The 21,407-nt window shown below is 37.4% G+C and overlaps 1 protein-coding gene across 1 annotated transcript; it reads right to left on the bottom strand.

Moving 5' to 3' along the window:
- Nucleotides 1-1,054: 1,054 nt before the first annotated feature.
- On the bottom strand, nt 1,055-19,758 carry LOC140243603 (selenocysteine-specific elongation factor-like). The gene is made up of 16 exons (XM_072323273.1): nt 19,668-19,758; nt 18,607-18,690; nt 17,576-17,695; nt 16,425-16,495; nt 15,621-15,719; nt 14,839-14,970; nt 13,691-13,831; nt 11,968-12,145; nt 9,899-9,967; nt 8,912-9,001; nt 7,245-7,486; nt 6,618-6,677; nt 5,542-5,613; nt 4,878-5,034; nt 3,975-4,049; nt 1,055-3,106 (listed from the first exon to the last, which is right to left on the bottom strand). The coding sequence occupies exons 1-16, from the start codon at nt 19,738-19,740 to the stop codon at nt 2,964-2,966; spliced, it is 1,806 nt and encodes a 601-aa protein (XP_072179374.1). The 5' UTR covers nt 19,741-19,758; the 3' UTR covers nt 1,055-2,963.
- Nucleotides 19,759-21,407: the final 1,649 nt, after the last annotated feature.

The raw sequence follows: 21,407 nt of genomic DNA, 5'->3' as shown, positions 1-21,407 counted from the left end.
ACGTGATTGCTATTAGATACACTGAAGGCAGAAAATTAAAAGTGTGGCTATAAAGGTCATCTTGCAATGAAAGTGAAAAGAATGTCTCAAAGTGCCTTGACTCTGGTCGACTAATTATTCTCAATCTTGTCTTTCATATACGGTGACACAACATTTGCTCCTGCAACAGTCACTTTGGTCTTATTTTCTCCAGGGACTTGGGGTTAGGATTAGGGATGTGATAGGGTTTTTGATTAGTTTTATGTGAGGATTAGTATTAGGGTTAGGGTTACATTTGTATGCTTGTGGGTAGAATTTATATTTGGCCTAGAGTGCAGATACGTGTATTTCATGGGAGCAATTGTTGCAGTACGAACAAATGTCATGGATCCTCATGTACAACTTGTACTGCATATTACGCTCAGCTACCCTTATTTGAAGCATACATCAATCAGCTACAATAACAGTGACAACACCAACAACAATGGCAGTATTTAAACTAATCAAAATTTTAAAGATAAATGAATGCGGGCAAGAAAACATGAACTGGACATGCCATTTGCTGTAATGACATCCTTCAGTCATCCAGAATATTTATGAGCAGTATATCATGTGGACATGAAAGAAGTAGAATGATGATTCAATCAATAGATAACTATTTTGTCATGATTCCACTATGTACATGGCAACGAACACAGGTACATGTATGTGGGCAATTTCTATCCCTGCTGTAGAAAGCTCTAATAGAGTGTAGTGATACTGTTCCAAGTATTTTTCAATTCAGTAAAGACATAATAGGAAGGAAAAGTAAAAGAGATTCTTTGCTACACGAGGATTGCTTTTCCTGTTGAGGACAAGCCGACTTAGCTATAACACACACTTTCCATAAACACCTGCCCGAGCATACTCTGGACTAGTCTTATGGGTTAATACAGCACTGGTGACAAGACTAGAATACACTCTCCCTTGTCTGTACACTATTACGAATCAAATTCCATATCCATCTCTTATAATGCTATTGATGCTATTACGATGGCCTTCAACCACTCCAATAATGAAGACGTGACCCAATCACTTTATGAGTAAAGAGAAGCTTTTATTTCTACAATTCCATTCCATGGGATTTTTTTCACATCATATGACATAAAAACACTGAAAGGATTGTACTGTAAGGATTTCCAACTTAACACGATAGATGAAACTCTTCATCCAGTGCCCGAATCTCAGAGTATGTGTATAAAGAACGAAATATTCATTAGGCACTTTGATAGAAACATTGAGCACTAAAATCTATGAGGTTTTATTCTTTTTTCATTTTCACAACATTATTATGCAAACATACGTGTACCAAAAAAAAAAAATTAAAAAAATTAAAAAAAATGCTTCACTGCACCTACAGATACAGGCATACATAGATGTCAGATATTGCACATATATTGCCAAGGGGAAATTTATGATTTTTCAGCACTGAAGATGGTTGAGTTAACACAGTATGTTTCTGTCCCACAATGGCCTGTGTTGAGCTCATCAAGTGCAAAATTGAAATCAGGAAGTAACTGAAGATATCTTGGCAGAATGCTTGGCATACTGCAGGCAAGAAATTTGCTTTTGTAACGTAGGTTGAAATACCTTTCATTTACATCAAATCAATTTCACATCTTTTTTTTTTTTTTTTGGGGGGGGGAATCCTTTCCATTTTAGACAGTAAAAGAAAAAAGAAAAAAGAACAACAAGTTGGCAATGAAGCAGTCACAGTCATACCTTCATATTTTTCTTATCATACTTCCTTTTATTCCTTCTCGAGGAGTTGTGACTCCATGTGGATCAGAATGAATTGAAAGCCCTTTTCTTGTTGGTGTAAGCAGTCAACAAAGCATTGTGGTCTTTCTGCTGTTAACAGTATTAATGTACTGTAGTGTGACATCTCAACAATTCGTTGCCATGAAAACTAGTTCTATACAACCTCACTCATGTAGCCCCAATTATCTGTGAACACAATGGTTGCTAACCATGCTCTTACCCGGTTCTCATCCACTGCCGGAAGCATTGTGGAAGGATCTCACTTGGAACCAGTACAAAGTTTTGACAAAAGACTGACATGATCACTTTGGTACCCTACGACCCAGAAAATGTGTTGACGGACAGGAGAATACCAGAGCAAATGCCTCGCAATCAATTTTACCTGTATAATGCCACAAGTATACTCCACAAATGATAAACATAAGGACACTTTTGCTCGTGGTTGAATTTGCAATCAATAACCACACAGGTGGAATGAGAAAGAATTATGATTCTTTTTCAAGAGTAACATTGTTCATCTCCCACCTTGGAGAAGATAAACAACACATACAATCATATTACATTAAGCAATACTGTCGTGAGCTGCCAAGTGTGCGAACATCAGTCACCCTGCAAAATTTGCACACATGAATATGCATCAAATTATACCATGTATACAGCAAAAGAAACCACGAAAAGGCCTCTGTCCTGTGCACACACTTTTTCAACTTCTACAACAGTTGATGGTCACTACGGGAACCATTGATGTCATGACTGATAACTCCACTTTTTTTATTTGTACTGTTCCTACTTTTCAAACTTTAACTGAGCAGTTCAAATATTCCTTCATGTGATTTGCAAACAAAACTTTTGCCACTTAAAAACCAAGAAAAATGAGCATTTGGTGTCCTGCACAGATGAATCAATTATTATGAGTTGAAGGAGAAACTAAAAAAAAGAAAAAAAAAATAGCTTGACAAAAATTTAGATCCCATCATTTGATTTGCTCAAAGTCGATCATAATTCATGATGCGCTGCAACACTAAGAGCTCAAGATAATGTGAATATATGGAGACATACATCACAGTCCTATGGCAAATTTTGCTTCTGCCACAAATGGGGTGAGGCAGCATGAAATCTCTGTTCATGAGTTTTCATCACTGTTGGAATCTCTGAGGGATGTAGGTGTTGCTGAAAGCACTATTTTAATATTGATACTTGGAAGTCACCCACTGAACATTCAGTTTCAGCGGGTCGTAGATGTATCGCTTGAAATCCAGGCTGATCCTGATTGGCTGATGCTCGACATGTGACTCCTTGGCCTGGCCTTGCCCTTCACTCTCTTCCTCTGGAGGATGGGGTGAAGTCGGCCCATGGGTGGTACAAAGGGAAATGGTGCGCAATTAGTATTTACCTATTTATAGTATATTAGGCTCGTAAAAAATAACAGCTTAATGCTGTATGACAGTAATATAGATTTTCATGAAAATAAAAAATTAGCATGGGTTTTACATCTCGTTTCATACAATTTCTTATCACTGCAAACTCTAAAGCTTTCTATTCAATTGTGCACCCAGCTCCTATACATTTAGATGAGCACATTCTGATGATATCACAGCATCATGTTTATTCCTGGTCTGAATCTGTGCCTGAGAGGTAAATAATCACATGGATGAAATTCTACTGCAACAGTGATTACAAGTTCATAACTGTATTTATGCCAGAGATGGAATGGCCTTCACAGAATGGAACCGAATAGAAATAATTTTGTTTATGCCCACGATGCAAGATGACCTTCTCTTCACTTGTTCACCTATACTACCTTTAACCCGTTGAGGAAAGGCTGATTTTCCTACAACACGCATTTCCCATTGACCCCTGCCCGAGTATACTGTAAAACACGATATATTCGTGGCATGAAAATTTCGCGAAATGGAGGCGACGGCCTTTCTCGCAGCATGAAATTTTTGCGAATTGCCACAGTTATTCAATGCATATTGTATAGGCAACAACATTCACGTGCATTTTAATTCCGCGAATGTCGGCGCTCGTGAAATTCGCGAAATTAAAATGCATGCGAACATTCCTCGTTTTACAGTACTCGGGGCTCATTCTCAACAGATTTAAAACTGGATAGACATGCTCTACTACTCGTATTTGATACATAAAGCAGGTACAATCCTTTGAAGACAGAATGACTGGAATCACAAACTCACTTGCTTTTGCACCCTTCTTGCTTTTCTTTCCTCCCACAGCTTTGAGTATTTGAACTGTGTCCTCCTTCAGTCCCTCTGCATGGATAAACACATGTCAAAGATAGAACAGTGAGGGCAGTATCCACACACACTTACACTTTGACATGTATGTTACAAATTTGTCAATAGTTACTCAGAGAAACGACCAATATAATGGGCTGTGACCTCAACAATTTCACAAAAGTGTGCATAAAACAGGATCCCAGCTTTCATTGCATTTCGAAGTAAGGAAAGATGCTGTTGTAAAATGTAGTTAATCACACGTGTTCTTCATGCATACAGTGTACATCCCTATCATACATAAAAACATGCACATACATTTTCATGAGGCTTTCCAATCACATACTACTCTGTATTGCACCATATTTATTCCTCGACAATGAGCAACAAATGAAAGGAGACAGAAAATGTACATTTGTCCTATGAAATGTGTATGTTTTCTCTTGGCAACTTTTGCAGGAGTCCCTTCATACTCTACTATTTATGAATGGGAGTTACACAAAATTAAAACACTTGTGAATTGAATTAAAAAGTAGAAACAAGCACCATTTATAGAATTTCTTGTATTGACGAGCAAAATGAAACTGAATGCTAGCTATAACTCACAAAGGTGGTCTACATGTAAAATGTAGTCCATGGATTATTCAAACTGTCAGTGCAAATGACAGATTGCGTACACCAATAGACATCAAATAATGAATGGGCACTGATATGTGCATGTGAGAGGAATGCCTACTTCACACTTGTTTCAGTCCTTGGATTATCTTTAAACCATGGATGTGATTAAAACTATGTTATCAATGTGAATTTGGAACAAAGTGTGTTCACAGAACTTCCACCATGTAATCCATCCTTGTGGCTCACCTCTGATGTGGACACTAAACTTGCCGCTCTGTCCAAACCCCCTCTCAATGAAGCCGAGCTCCCCGGTTGAGAGGTAGACCATCAGCCCGCAGAATCTCTCTAGGTTAGTCTCCTTCTTAAACATGGACCGCCCAATGATGTGATGCTCATCGGTCATCTGCATTGAGGACAGACCCTCCTCATCATCATCATCATCATCATCATCACTTGTTACATGTTACAAATAGAATATGAATATAGTATAATAGAATATGTTACAACTAGAGTTCCCACACCTTCAAAGCTCCACATTTTTTCAACTATGACTTTGTGTTTTTAATTCCACAGAAACAAAATATGAATTAGTAGAAGTACTAGGCCTACATAGAGGAAGCAAAAATAGTTGCATGCTTCTATTTTTGCGCTACATGCACGTTGCGTGAAATGCGCAAAAGTTTTCACACCGTGAAATTTTCACTTTTACAGTACCCCGAAAGGTGATGGTTATGAACTTAAAACATGAGGTCAGGAACAAGTTGGCAACATTGTATTGAAACATATTACATCTTATATCTATATAACACAAATATGTTTATAGTAAGAGTTTGATATCACACTGTAATTTTCATCTCAATGAATTTGGTTGTTTAAAGATGGGTGCTTGTCCACAAGTTCCTGCACTCACCCTGTCTACTACTCCTCCCTTGGACTTTAACTTGTAGATCTTCAGCTTTGGCAAGACTGTTTCTGCATAATTCTGGAAGAGAAAAAATAAAGACTTTATAGCATAATACCACATAGGGCCTATAGATGCATAAATGCTTATCAGTTGCATTGTAGCAACAGCTGTCAGCATATCATAACAGAGATAATGTCAGATATTACTATGCTGAATTCATTTCTATTATGAAAGGGCATCATGTAACTTGTAGTACATGTCAGAGTAATTTCAGATTTATTCAAGTGACTTTTGATGAACTGCTCAAAGATTAAATATAAGCATAACTGAGAAAAAAAAATCGTTTTAATGAGAGTAAACTTAAATATTGCAAACTTTAATATTGTTGTGAATGCAGCCTGCAGCTGACCCATCCCTTTCTGAACAAAAATATTGTAGATTGATAGTTGAAGAGGAAATATGAAACACAAAGTAACATTAATGACGGAAAAAAATGGTTATGGAGCACTGCAATAGAGTGGTAGTAATGCCCAAGAAGCTTGTCAGATTTCTTCATTTTGAGCAAATCAATTTTTTGTCCAGTCGTTGATGAAAACATAACATATTCAATAACTCCATCAGTTCCCACCATAAGTTAATTGATGGGCATATCATATACAATGTATAAGTTGATGAAAGGTCATTTCAACAAATGGCCTTGCGAAATAGACATACATGTATTCAAATTTCTAATATCAATTCCACCAGATTTTTAACTCAACATGTTTGGAACAATCTGGAAATATACCACATGTACACAAAGGCAGCTCTTTCTCACCCTTTGCTAAGGCTTTACTGCTTACTCTCCAAGAACCAGCCTCTACCCATGATATACTTCCAGCAGAGTAAAAATTATTTCCTTAATGATTGCAGAGCAGAGTAAAATAGGATTTCTTTTTCTTCTTTCCTTTTCTGTCATTGAAAGCATTCTGCTGACAGAATTTATTCATCAGTGACACACAGAAGAAGTGCAAGCATGGTGCTTCAAAATTAAGATTACATTTATACTGGTAACTGGTAAGCTGTAGACATTGGCCACTTACCTTGTCTGTCATGGCGTGCAGGAGTTTACCATGGAATGCTAGTCGACAGGTGTTGGCATGTGAGGGCAGTGTTAAGAAACTTCGAGGCAAGTTCATGAACCTACTGTAAAAGCTGTTATTTTCAGGAGGTTTTCATTATGTTTGAGTACCCTCTCACTCTTGGAATAAATAGTACATGAAGCAGAAAAGTTTGAGAGACTGGTGTCATGAGAACACACACAAACAAGTAGAACCATCTTTTCCAATCATTCAAGTGTCTTTACTATCAATGAATCCCATATTGCCCCTTTTCTTTTACAAAACCAACTGAAAATAGGAAATTCTGACAGTTTGCAAAGTGTTATATATCTTCAAACTGCATACCAATTCTTTACTGCTCACAAACGTAAAGTTGGAGACACAAGCAAAGTCAAAGTACATTATGAATCTATTGCAATATTTGACTGAAGCAATCATATGTCTATCATTCTTTCTTTCTTTCATTCTTTCTTCCTCTCTCTTTTCCCCCTCCTTTTGGCATAAAAGGATTTCTTGACAGATATGATGGATGTCTGGTCAAACACATGTCAAACCAGAGTCTGTTATTTTTAGACTAGCGGGAGGTTATCCCATGTCATTGAGGATATGAATGTCAGTGTCCAGCTTGGAGCCGATGATGACACAATTCCTGGGGCAGGCCACCGGCTTTTCCAGCTCCAGGAGAGCCCACTGCTGGTTAGGCAGCTCCGGCCTCTCTTCCCCATCCTCCTCCTCATCTGCCCTGCTGCCACATGCCGCTCCCGGAACGTTCTCCTTGTTGGAACCCCGCTCACCTGGGTCTGACGCCAACAGCTCTTCCTGGTACGTGTACTCAACGTCGAAATCAATGCCTGAATGCAAATGAGAAGGAGAAAGACCCTGTAGCTTTTTGCCAAAGGCTGTAGTGACTGCATGAGAAGCAAGCAGAGGGTATGTCACTCGCAAAGTCCCAGCAATAGAGCCTTTGGAGGTCTGACCAAACTATGCCTTTGAATTATTGAATTGTGCCAACAGCGAGTGTTTGGCAGTATAATTTACAATCAACCAGCAGAGCTCTGATCTGCTCAAAGAAGCTAAAATAATGCATATACACATTTTGCACCAGTGGCCTAGAATGCGTTGGTCAAAGTGACTGACTGCATTATTCAACAGATGTGGTGCACGGCCTTCATACTGATCTCCGCTTGTTGACAATCTTTACAGCATTAGTGTCTTTGAAAAAGGCGAAGAGAAAGGTAGCAGAGTTTGGACTTGAAAATGAGGCAGATTGACACTGGTAGCACACACACACAAGAGTGGTGTACAAAAATTTTGTCATAGAATTGCTTTTCATAAAGTATTATTTTGATATGAGTATACCTACATGTACATGTACGTCTGTATTACATCAGTACTTAACCCTAACTAGGCCGGGGGGGGGGGAGGGCCTCCGAGGCCCCCCCCCCCTCGACGTTCCGCGCGATGTATCGCTAACACGAAAAGCTATCGCCGTGACGTTTTGTGACTTTTTTCTTTCGAGTCTCCCGCATCTTTTGACACCAAATTTGCGATACCTGGGCGCGCAGTTCTGAAGTTGTGCATAAATATTTACGTGCATGTCACACCAAAAATTGCTCAAAAACGTGAATTCGTGTACAATTTCAATGAAAACTCTGCTTACAGGCAAATTTCCTAAAAGCATGATTATTTTGAGGTTTTATGGACTAAAATCAATTAATAACATATTTTCTTGTTCGGAACAATGTCGCAGACAAGTTTCATTGAAAAAACAATGAAAAACATAAAGTAAAAAAACAATGAAATACATAAGAAATTCAAAAAACAATAAAATACTTAGGGAATTTTTTCTGATGGCGTAATTTTTTTTAATTCTCTTATATTTGCTCAGGACACTGAAAAGAATATTTCCACAAAAAATGTGCCCATTTTGAGCTTTATTTACTAATTTATACCAAATTGTCTGATTTCATGCATCATTACGCATAAATTAGCATAATTTAGCATAAATGATAATTTCTTTAAAATTTAACTTCATGGTACATCGCGCAGTCGACGGGGGGCCTGGGAGCCCCCCCCCCAGCTCTCTGATCTACCTAAATAGCCCGGCCTAGTTAGGGTTAAGACTAGACTGCTTAAACTATATTGCAGAAAAGTGTGCAGAATTCATGTCTTATCATTTATAAGTGATCCTACAATGATTCATGTGCAGGGATATTGGGTTTATATTGGGTTTAAAATGCACAATGCAGAAAAAAAATCTAGACTCTACTATTTACCTGTTGCTTCATCATGTGACTTGTACTTGTGACCAGGGGCAGGACCAAAGAATGACACTTTACCCATTACTGTCTCATGGCCCATGGTAACTGTGACAGATTGAATATGATGTCAAATATAACACATTAGCAGCTGAGTTCCATAGCATAAAAATATGGCAACTTGACAACAAATAGACCTGCTGGTATCAAGTCTGCAATCAATCATAATATTTCTCCATGAAGAATACATAGAGTGTAACAAAATGAAATAGAATAAAATATTGCTATTGCAATATGTGATATTCCTGATGTATGTTGCTAGATGTCCCCATGTCTCTATGACATGTAAATATAATAGGACTACACTCTAGAAAAAATAGGTTCACCTTGGTACCTTTTATACCAGTGTCACACTGGGAGCACCCCCACCAGTGCAACTTTGCACTTTTCAGACCACTGTCACAATAATGGGAGCCAACAAAGCCAAGAAATGGGTTACGGATAATCAATGATTTCAGAGTTACCATTAATTGTAAAGTTACCACAGTTTTATGTGACAGGGCCCAGGTTAGTGTCAACAACTCAGAAACAAACAAAAACACTTTATCAACTTCATGCAAATCCCACGTATGCCACATGGATTACATTTACACATCTTCTGCAGTACAGTTGATCTGTTACAATGTTGTACTATTTTGGAAAACACTAGGCTTCAGTTGTCTTATACAATTTTCTACAATGTTAGAATCACCACTTCCAATCACTTTTGAAGAACATTACAATGGATATCAGCAGATACTTATATTTAGTTACAATCAGAACTAACAATTTTATACCATATCATGGTATATCAAATGCGAGAGAGGGAAAATGATGCAAACACTACTTCCACTACACACATGCCATGATGATCTTTAATAGCAATATCAAATAGATGGATAATCAATCAAGTAAAAGCCAAGACTAAAAAAAAAAGAAAAAAACAAAACAAAAACACCAACTCACCATGAAATTTGGACTTGTTGAGACATGTGCCTTTGAAGTACTGAATCCTTTGAACAGAAACAATGGCAGCTGAAATAGGAACACCATGCAGAATGAAAATAAAATGAAACGATTTCAGCTTACAATGTACAATGTATCTGTAGACCTCTTCACTGTAAATAAATTGTATGCAATAAAAGTGAGGAAAACTTTACCCCTGGAACTTTTTGCAAACTGGTATATCTATTGCCACATTGCTTTAAAGGGGAAGGCTAGTAACTGATCAGTGGGAATCAGTGGAAATGCTGGGAGGTGATTGTTCCAATCCTTATGGGATTCATTCAAGAATTCATTGTATATCTATTGTTGTGTGAAAATGATTTGCTTCAGAACGGTCTCATATTCAAGTAATGTGCAGATTAATGCTCCGTCACTGACCAGGGACGCTAACCTGGAAGCATTAAACTGCACATTACTGCACATATGAGACAGTTCTGAAGCAAATAATTTTCACACAACAATAGATATACAATGAACTCTTGAATGAATCCCATAAGGATTGGAACAATCATCTCCCAGCATTTCCACTGATTCCCATTGATCAGTTACTAGCCTTCCCCTTTAAACACAAACACAAACACAAACACAAACACAAACACAAACACAAACACACACACACACACACACACACACACACACACTCACACACAAAACAAATAAACAAACAATGTTACGTTATCAGGTTCTGGCCATCATGAATGTTTAACAATAATAATTTAACCTGAGTGTTTAATCTACAAATCAATCATTCAATTAATCAATGCTTCAAATTAGGTTCAGCCTCCATTTCAAATTTCCATGCACAATAGACACAATCTTCAGTAGGTGTATTTTTCATGTGATTATGCTCATTTTTCCTAGCAGGCAGCTACAGTATAACATAGCTGATAATCTATCATAACTGCAATGACAGTGACTAATCTTGTTTGCAAAGGAGGAAGCTGACATAGAAAGCACACAGAAATCTGAGATGAAACCAAACCAAACCTGATGTAGCTGATCACACCAAAACATGGTCATCAGATTACACTCTGTACTCAGTCACTCAATCTGTTTCACATTATCAAAAACAGCATCACAACATAACCACAGTGTCATACACTTTCAAGAGAATGTGTGTGGACTACATCCTTCATAACTGCCTTCCCTGTATCTAGTATCATAAGCCATGCTCAAATGCTTGACACACAGGCTTGTAGAGCAGTTTGATAACAGGGGCAGATCCAGGGGAGGTGCTTTTACAAAATTACAGGGGGGCTCATATTTTTCTTTTAATTTCTTTGGTTTTAACAAAAACTAAAGAGGGGGCGCAGTGCACGCCCAGTGCGCCCCCGTCTGGATCTACCACTGGATAGTACTTTCTGAGACACAATAGCATCAGTGCCGTATCATTGAAAGTAAATGTAAGAAATGAGTCACAAGTGGATGACCTTTTGTCAATAAACAATTACCAGGTACCTACTGAAAAAAAAAAAATGTTCTTTTGTGACACCAAATGGAGGCCCGAATTCTCAAAGCTGGAATAACTATTCCGCGGAATAGTTATTCCAGGGAATAAGTTATTCCACCTTTGAGAATAGATTCCGGGGAATAAATCGCGTCATTTTACGTCATGAGGGCCTGATTTGCATATGAGGTGTAATAAATCGGTGGAATAAGCGGTGTAATAAAGTTATTCCACCTTTGAGAATTCGGGCCATAGAGTACCAACACTTTTTTTTTTTAAGGAATTCATGCCTTTTCCCCATCTTTCAGCACACATATATGTGATGGGCGGGGAGGGATGAGTTGTTACATGGTACAGTGTAAAGAATGTAAAGTCTGCATTTCTAGTTAAAACACTCACATTACACAGTCAAAACCTGACATGAGAAGTTTCTACTGACATTTTGTTTGCACAGTGGTCTCAAGACCGATTCTGAGAGCGAGACTTACAAATTTCATGAAATCTGAAAATATTCGAAATTGATATCAATGACTGGATAACTGCTGCAAAAGCTATTCCTACTCTCAGAGCAGCTTCATCTTACCATGGATGATGGGGAGAATCCCTGGGGTGCACACCAGCCCCCTCTCCAGCAGTTTGGGGTCAAACTGGGTTACACACAAGGCCACTCTGTCCCCCTGACTGGCAGTGCTGACACTTTTGCGAAACATTTGCATCGACTTGACCTTTCTCGTAATCTGCAACGACGGAACCTCCACCGTCTGAGAGTTCAAACATTGAAGGAAAAAACAACAACCAAAAACCATGCATAACAATTACTCTGGTCAACTGACAAACTCCACTAGCACTTTAAAGGGATGGTATAATATTGGTTGAGGTGAAGATTCAGCTTTGAACTTTTTTCAAAATATTTAGAAAGCACTTTATGAAATGGCAAAGAGCATACACTACTAAAAAAAATTCATAGTTTATTTGATAAAAATCGTTTTTTGCAATGGCCGAGATCTTCAAAAAAAACAACAAAAAAACAAAGTGATCCTGATAAAAGAAGGGTCCCAGCTTTTATTGTGATTGCTTTCCTATACATATCTCAGCATTTCAAAACCAATTTTCATAAAAGAATCTTTATATTCCTATTTTATCTATAGTGTATGCTCTTTCATGTTTCATAACAGGTTTCTCATTATCTAAGCATATTATCATAAAAAAAAGGTTGGAAACCTGAAGCCCCATCTCAACCAAAACTGTACCATCCCTTTAAATGTGACCCGCTACAACAAAATGATCGTAAAGTCGGGCGAGGTCGATTATTTGAAAATTGCATGATATAATCCCCCAATCTTTCTGCTTTAAATTGATGTATAACACATTTTATAAAAATAATCGGCTGCGGAGATATCGATGTTTAAAAGAGAGCATGTCGAGACGTCTGGAAAATCACTGTTTAGAGAAAAGCGCCCTAAAAGTCTTCCTTTCGACGCAATCGCGATCAAGGGACACGCAAGTCAGTTTTCATCTCTGGACAATAGAAGGTAAGCCCTAGCAACCCCCGAAGAGTTCATTCAAGCACATCAGCGTCGGCGGTCTCCTCACCAACCAATCAGTGACCAGGATGTGAAGAGCGGCTAAGCATAGCGCACCCCGCCCGCACGCACCAGTCGACTGGGCAGTGTGCGAGCTTCACGCTTCGGTTAGCAGCAAGCAGCAAACTGACCAATGAGATCACTCTGGTCGTTGTTATGGGTGGAACCTATCTGTGGGCTCAATCCAAATTTTCGAACCAGTTTCTGCTTCTTTGAAACGCAAAAAAAAACATGGCTCAGAAAAACGCTATTTTGTGGTCTTTCCTTTGATCATTTTGCTTCAAAATTTTGACAGATGATAGAAGACATGTTAGACTCCAATAATATATCAAAATCAGAAAATCGTAAGTTTTGACCAATTTTAATGCTCTGACTTCAAACTCGATTTTCACGGCTTCAACCGTGCGCGACTTTAGGACCTTTTTGTTGTAGCGGGTCACAAATGTATCAGGTATCAAGGAGCTATTGTAATAGCTCCTTGCAGGTAACTGTGAACAATTTGTGAAGGAAAATGGATGATCACATTGCTCAGCAGGTAGATGCTGACTCAAAGAATGAAAGCAACATCAAAGCATTTGAAATGATCCCAACTGCACTGCTGCCGACTTGGTTCATCCTAGCTGAAGAAAGCAAGCCCATAATTGATATCAATGCAATTAAAAATTCTTGTCGCATTCTTAACGAAGCTGAGGTGAGGTGTACAACAGCCAGACTCAAACTCACATTGTTAATGGCCACGGTCCCATTCAGAACGGTGCCGGTCATCACAGTCCCTTGACCCCTGATGGCAAAGCAGTGGTCAACTGCGCAGAGGAATGGACCACTGGTGTCTCGCTGAGGAACATACGTCTGTCGTTTAATTTCCTGTAAGTTCCAATGAAGTGGAAAATAATGTGATTTACAGTAGTACATGTACTTTCACATGACTTGGGCATGTCATATAAGGGGATAAACTGTGAAGTATAAAGTCCCTTATTTTACAAACCTGTATTAAGCTGTAAGTAAAATGACAGGGACATAAAAAGCATAATATCCTGCTTTATTAATGGTAAGAATGCATCTTCACAGCATACAAAATTACCATTATCCACACACATAAAAAAGATGGAAAGGTTTCATATTCAACCATGAATCCATTTGAAATGGAATAAGCACTTCTACTGCAATTGTTTCAAACAGTACTTTTGTAATGCCCACATACAAATGTAGTCATCTTTATTGTTTTTGATGTATATTCCAAAGAATGTTGGTTTGTGGTTCACTGATCAACAACAGGAAAAAATTTTGGTTCATGCAGGATACTATGATTACCAGAATGAGTTATCAATCTCTTTCACAGGTTAATCATTTATACTACCTCCATTGAGGTTTTCAAAATACAATTGTCAATGTCTGTTTATTTAGTGTCATTATCTGTAAAGTGCATTATAGAAACTTTATGTAATTGACGCAACGTAAGTTCTTCATATTATAATATAGTATCATTATACCACACAGCTATGCCTCTCGCATTATTAGCATTCCTACTGCTAAAACATCAATAAATTAATGCAAGGACTGAAATCTGTGGCATGATGCAAATACCATCAGACAGACTCTGCGATATTGTAAGCTCTAGACTACTCTGTATGGTATCTTGGCACAAGTTTAAATCATAGACCGTCACAGCTGTGAATTTCATTAAGCATCTATTTCTATTCATACATGTAGATTGCATCTCTGAGGAAATGTGGTCTGTATCTTCACTTGGATTTGATTTCTGAAATGACAGGTATGGTATCTCATTTCAGTTACATGTATTGCCTATGTGTTCTATGATTTACAATCTTTGCATTATGAAAAATATTGCACAGTTTTACGAAAGTGCTCACTTCAATGAGGTCTTCAATTCCCTCTGCCATTGAGTCAGGTGCCTCAGGCCCTCCTGGTTTAGCTGCAACAGCGATGACCGGACAATTGGCAAACTTTGTGGATTCAAGGGTCTTTCGCATTCTCTTGGTCATCTATATCAACATTATACAATACCAAGAAACTAATTTTTACAGAAAAAAAAAAAACATTGGCATACAAGTATTTCAAGAAATAAGTCTCTATCACAACAGCAATAAAGGTCCCTATGTGGAGACAGAACAGCATAGGTGCAAGCTATCATCCAATACACTGCTACACACAATTCAACAGGTTCGTCTGCAACTTTTTACAAAGTGCACTGTACATTCCCACAAGCATTGCATAAACTTTATGCTAAGGAACTCAGCAAGCTTGACAAGGCATGTTTTAAAATCAATATGATCCATTACAGACAGTAATGAATACAATGTTAGGAATAGACAATCCTCTGTGATCATGACGAATGTGCAAATACCATGGTTATCTGTAAGTTAAAGTCTTTGAGAAAAGCAATTCACAGTGCACACAGTTTTCAACTAAAGTTCTTTTCGAGAAGTTTATTGAACAACATCAAAATGCATTTAACGGTGAAGTGGAAATATGTCAATATTTCATGCTTTCTAATTAAAACATGATAGTTTTTGGCCATTTTCTGGACTTTTACCATAACCTGCATAAGCTGACAATACAGTCATATACTAATCTCTTTAGATTTTCAAAGAATTTCAGGACTTCCAACATTTGGGTAGGAAATCAAAATAACCTTTTCTATTTGTTGCTTCTTCTTGTCTGCTGGCAGGAGGTCAATTTTGTTGAGGACGACAAACATTTTCTCGCAAGTAATTTGACCAATCACAAGACACTGAAAAAGAGAAAGAACAAATATAGGTGTAACCAGTAAAAATTCATAGGGAAGTGTGAGAAAGATTGTTGCCCAAACACTCCATACAAACAATGTCAAATGAAGACTAATATCTCATGCATTATTTAGCAAACACTACATTCTTTGCAATAACATTTTACATTAAATTCCAATGACAGCACAATCATCTTTTCTCCAGATAATATCAGTCTCAAGGAATCATCAAAACATAATATTTATTTGTTTTTAGTTTTTCGACACATTTTTCCCCCCTTTTCAACAAATCAATACTGGAGTAATGACTGGCTTGAAGCTCAATGTAATGTTCCACACCCGGATGCAGACAATGAAATATGGCAACTGCAACATCCATATATATAACAGAAATACACAACATCACAGGGGATGTTCTTAACCCATTGAGGATGAGTCCCGAGTATACTCGGGCAGGTGTCTATGGGAAATGCGTGTTGTAGCAAAATCAGTCTGTCCTGGGCATGATGAAGATGATTATCTTACACTTGGGTAATGCTTTTAATGGGTAAAGTCTTAGGTAATGCCACACAATGTAGTTAGTCCATGATATTTCTAATTTGAAAGAGGAAGGTGCTGCATGTTTGTATTCCAGGACTTTGACATCAAGTGTCATGCATGAATTTCAAGGTCACTCTGTAAGCAGCTTTTTACCATTGAGATAAATCATACCTCAGCTGACTGTGTCTGCATTCCCTTGGTGACATCTATCACAAGCATCATCAGATCTATTATCTGAGCTCCTGTAGAAATGAAAAAAAAAATATACGTATATATTAATACAAGAATATAAACAACAACTGTAATGATGATAATAACGATAAATGTAATAATGATAACAATAATAATAATAAAAAGATAACAATAATGATAATTAGTAGAAGCATCATCAAAAGACAAAGCAGAACAAAAAGAGAATGCTCCCTCTTTACTACTGGAAAAAAAAAGAAAAATAAATGAACGTCAAACAATGCATGGCACACACAAAGACTGAATTTCATCAGCAGAAACTCTAGATTCTCTCCATGTTTAGGACTTCTGTGAGACCTCAAATCACATCTCTGATCACAGACCTGGAAACTCAACATAAACTTGTGTGGGTTTGCTTCAAAGCATTAACATTTGAGATTATATGACTTACAATAAGGGTGCTGGAAACCAACTTTTCCATTTCCCAAAACAACTTATACTCACTCTGTCAGGCAAGAAAAAAAAAAAAAATGGCTGGGAGTTTGCCTGTTAAATGTATGGGGCCCTTGCCTGATTGTCCAGTCAGGGCGATTGGGAGAAGTATTGTTACCTCCACCAGGGGAGGAGGTTATGTTTTCATTACCATTTGTTTGTTTGTTTGTCTGTGTGCAAAATAACTCAAAAAGTTGGGAATGGATTTGGATGAAAACTGCAGGAAAGGTTGAGAATAACACAAGGAACAAATAATTAGATTTTGGTAGTGATCCGGAAATTTGTATGGATTTTATGAAGGATATTCGGTATTTTGGCATATAGGGTCAATGAACTTGGGCGTTCTAGCTACGCATTTTTGAGGTTTTCAAACACACACTAAAGTGCGTGTTCTAGTGTCTGTGAGGGCAAGATGAACCGCCCAGCTGAGGGTTGATGATGTAACAAAAGGCTTCTATATGGTACTACAGTATCAGAAAATTTGGGCGATTTTCAGCATGCTTGCATATATATGGGTGGAATCACTGATCTATGGAAGAACAAGATCACTGGTGGAAATTAGTTGCTTGGTGGAGGTCTGTGCTCTCAGAGTGCTTCTCTAGTTAAGTAATGTACAAGTGTAGTGATATTATCTGTCTTACCACCGATGATGGTCCTGATAAGAGATGCATGGCCAGGGCAATCCACCAGGGTGTACTGCAACTTTCCATAATCCTCCTTGCTAATGTGCTCCGGAACATCAACAGAAAATGATGAAAAACCTTGTAGTTAATGAGAAAATGAAATTCATTAAAAGACAGAAATTCTTCATTTATAATTTCCACATGAGCATCAGTCTGTGAACTGCACAGAAAAAGAACTGTTCTCATTAGTCGATATTGAGCATGTGCACATATATTGAAATTTGAGTTCATTATCAGCAACAATAATCTCTAATTACATCTGGAATTTCCCTAGCTTTATAAGAGTGTAAGGGTTACTCAATACATCATGGTAGTGTATATAGGTAAGACAATTACGGAAAGAAACAGATAGGGATTTCCTGCATTTTTCATGTATAACTGCCAATCAAGGACTTTTCAAAACATAATTAATACATCTAGGATTATAAAAAAGAAGAACATTTACTTCAAGAATACAAAATGTGGCAGCTATTATATGTTAAGAATATGTGAAACATATAGGTGACAACTGGGAAAAAAATTGGATGTACACTGTATATTGAGCTTCATTTGTCACAAATAATCTGTTGTAAAGTAACTTTCATAAAGACCTTTGATAATATGGGACTTTGGAACTTTGTGATAGTTGTTGAGACTCTTTTCAGATGTTCTACATACAAATGAAAATTAACAGAAAAAATCAAAGATTTACAAGCAGAGTAAAACATTGTCAGCACGCAATCAACATCTCATCAATGTAACCATTCCTTTCAGTTTTTTTTTTTTTTGTGGGGGGGGGGGGATTTATGAGGGAATTCTTGTAATTATATTCATATATATATATATATATATATATATATATATACATATATATATATATATAAGGCAACTAAATAAAATCACCTCTAGTCAAGAGTGCCAGAATAAGGGCACAGATCAGAGTAGGGGCCAAATGTTTGTTTTTTCGTTTTTGTTTTTTTTTTAACTACATAATTCACTGTTTCATTTACCTAGATCAAGTGTGATGCCACGTTCTTTACTCTGTGGATTCTTGTCAAATGCTGCAGTGGAAGCCGTAGTGCTGAGAGCTTTCGCTGTTTTCAGAAAAAAAAAAAAAAATATGATGACAAGAAATAATAGGTGACATACCAGACTTGTTTTCATCCAGTGATCATGTACTTGAGATAACTTAATTCAATGTTGTTTGTTTTCTCCATCACTCTCGCTCTGATTGACCACAAAAAACAACAATAAACAAACCTAAATCAACCAGCTGAGGGTAAATTGCCACATTTTTTCCACGATTCATGAACTTTGAACCTTGAACCTTGAAGTGACAATCCCTTTCATCAGGAGATCTGATCAGGTCTGATTAGGTCATGTTCTTAAACCCCCTACAGGGGGTTATTTCAGACTCTGCTAGCCTCAGTTGTAGTATGAATGCTAGGGGTTCCAGAAGCCACCTTTTTTTGCCAACCCGGAATTTATTAGCCATCGCCATGTGCATAACATGAACAAACCACCTGTGGGTTCTGTGTTGCTGTAAATCTTGCAGAATTTTTAGTGTGCACATCACTATTTTTATTGTATTTTTAAATATGCTACAACTGCACCATCACCTACCTGGTACTTAGTGTGACAGTATATTTAAATTTACTGTCACAGCGCATCCCATTCCAGTTTAGATTCTAAATTTACTTCGGAATTCTAGAAAAGAAAGAGCTGCAGCTGCTTCAGGAATTATCTCATCAAGGTTCAAGGTTAATATTCAAAGTATTTAATCGTCTAGTCACCTGATGCACACAGAAGCATCTACACTACTCTAATTTGCTGTAGTAATTTCATTAAATAAAAATAGACCTAACGTTAATAGATCTAGCTCTAGACCTAGATATAGTCTAGATCACAGAGCAGCGGCAGCGCGTCACGTCAACTAACATAGAAATAATAATGTGGGACTTAACAATGACAATTTGTCTAACAGTTTAAGAAGAGAACTTGTTTTGAGTTTCTCGGGATCCTTTGGAGTGAAATACGAAATTGTATACACACCGACAAGAAGTAGCATTACCTAAAGATGTCTTGCCACTATCAACGTGGCCAAGCACCCCAATGTTGAAGTTGAGCACCTTATTTGACGCCATCGTATGGTATAACCACTGCAACTGCGACCAACTCTAATGTACGAGGCTGGTGTACTTCTGTGGGCTGGTGGCTATTGATCTGCTGCATGCATACTACTGTACCATCCACTAGGCTGTGCTGTGTCTGCTGGCCATACCAATGCCACTGGCGCAGTGACGCAATCGAGCGCAATGACCGAGTCAGGTGATGCAGTCATGTGACTAGTTAGTTTGCTTGAGAACAGAGAAAACAATCAACTTTCCAAGTGAATCTTTCTTCTTTTTTTTTTTTTTTTTTTGGTTTTCTTGAAAACCTACAAAATAAAAAAAATGGGAGACACTTTGTGTCACATGTTCATTTTGTAACAAGATTCTGAAAATAAGACTTGCTTCGAAACCAAATTCCTAAAAGAGAGGTATACTGTTTGAGACAAAAAGAAAGAAAGAAAGAACGAGGATATAAATCATATCACAGTAATATATAACTTATCAGAAGTTCTTGAAATTAACTTTCGTGATGCAGTGGATGGTTGCATGATTTCCATCATAGAACCGACTAGTGTTATCTTATTTCTATCCTTGTTTACAGTAGTGGAAAGCTGAGTTTTGTCTATCATAGAATGACCTTTTCCCCCTTTAGATTTTAAGATGTCCACTGTGCCTTAGAATACAGTAAGGAGTGTAGTTAGTGAGGTTATACAATTTTAGGGTTTTTGTATGTCGTTCTTTAGGGGATAACGACGATGACCTCTATTGTCTGCCATCCTTTAGGTTTGACTGTGATGCAAACATTAGGGGATAAGGGTGGTAAGACAGGCTGACTACGAGGGATGTTGAGCATTAGTACTTGAATTTCAATTTAATTTTGGATTCGAAATCCAATGGGGTTTCCCCGCACAGGTTCGAATCCTTGATAGATTTATTTTGAGATACATAATGTTCATTTGTAACAATTTGATTTGTTTACTATGTACTTATGAACTGATATTAGATTTATTTTAACATTATATGTACAAGCGTGTAATGTCCATTTTGTAGCATATTGCCGGAAAAGTATACTTAATTTGTTTTATTTATTTACACGAATTCTCTACATGACTGAACAGTGTAATGCTTATTAAAGGATATAGGCATTTTGATGACATTGTCTGTAACTTCCGGCATGTAATGTGATTTAATTGTAATAAGAAAGAAGTCAAATATGATGAATTAAAGTCATTATTTGATTGTATATTCATGATTGTCCTTATTGTATCTTGAAGGTTGTTTGTTTGTTTTTTTTTTGTTTTTTTGTTCCTCGTTTACACTGAACAAAAGACATGGAACGTACTTCTGTGTGCCCACTACTCATTATTTGAGTGACCACCAACAACCTACGACACAGTGCTACACTACTAGTATACAATCAGAAAACGGAAACAATGACGATGTTCATTATCAGATATCATCAGTGTTGGTACACCATACAGTCACAACGTTACACATGCTACCAGATGGACTCGTATGAGAAACGGGGAGTTCAAAATGAAATGAAAGTCATCACTACTATCACACATAGAAAAAGAAATTTATGTGAACTTAACACTGTGGTATTAATTTTCACAAACAGGGTATGCCTGATTACATTAACTGTCGCAACTCTTAAATGACTGATTGGTTGTCACCACCTTTATCAACTCATTTATTTG

Source organism: Diadema setosum, chromosome 2 (assembly GCF_964275005.1).
Source record: "Diadema setosum chromosome 2, eeDiaSeto1, whole genome shotgun sequence".
NCBI classification, from domain to species: domain Eukaryota; kingdom Metazoa; phylum Echinodermata; class Echinoidea; order Diadematoida; family Diadematidae; genus Diadema; species Diadema setosum.
This window is presented reverse-complemented; position numbering and strand designations above follow the sequence as displayed.

What these genes read in the sequence shown, in the direction of transcription:
- LOC140243603 (XM_072323273.1), bottom strand. Translation starts at nt 19,740, where the DNA reads ATGGCGTCAAATAAGGTGCTCAACTTCAACATTGGGGTGCTTGGCCAC. An exon ending in GAATTGAAGACCTCATTGAA is followed by an intron (nt 13,832 to 14,838) that starts GTGAGCACTTTC and finishes TGGAACTTACAG; the next exon opens with GAAATTAAACGACAGACGTA. An exon ending in CAAGAAGGGTGCAAAAGCAA is followed by an intron (nt 3,107 to 3,974) that starts GTGAGTTTGTGA and finishes CCCATCCTCCAG; the next exon opens with AGGAAGAGAGTGAAGGGCAA.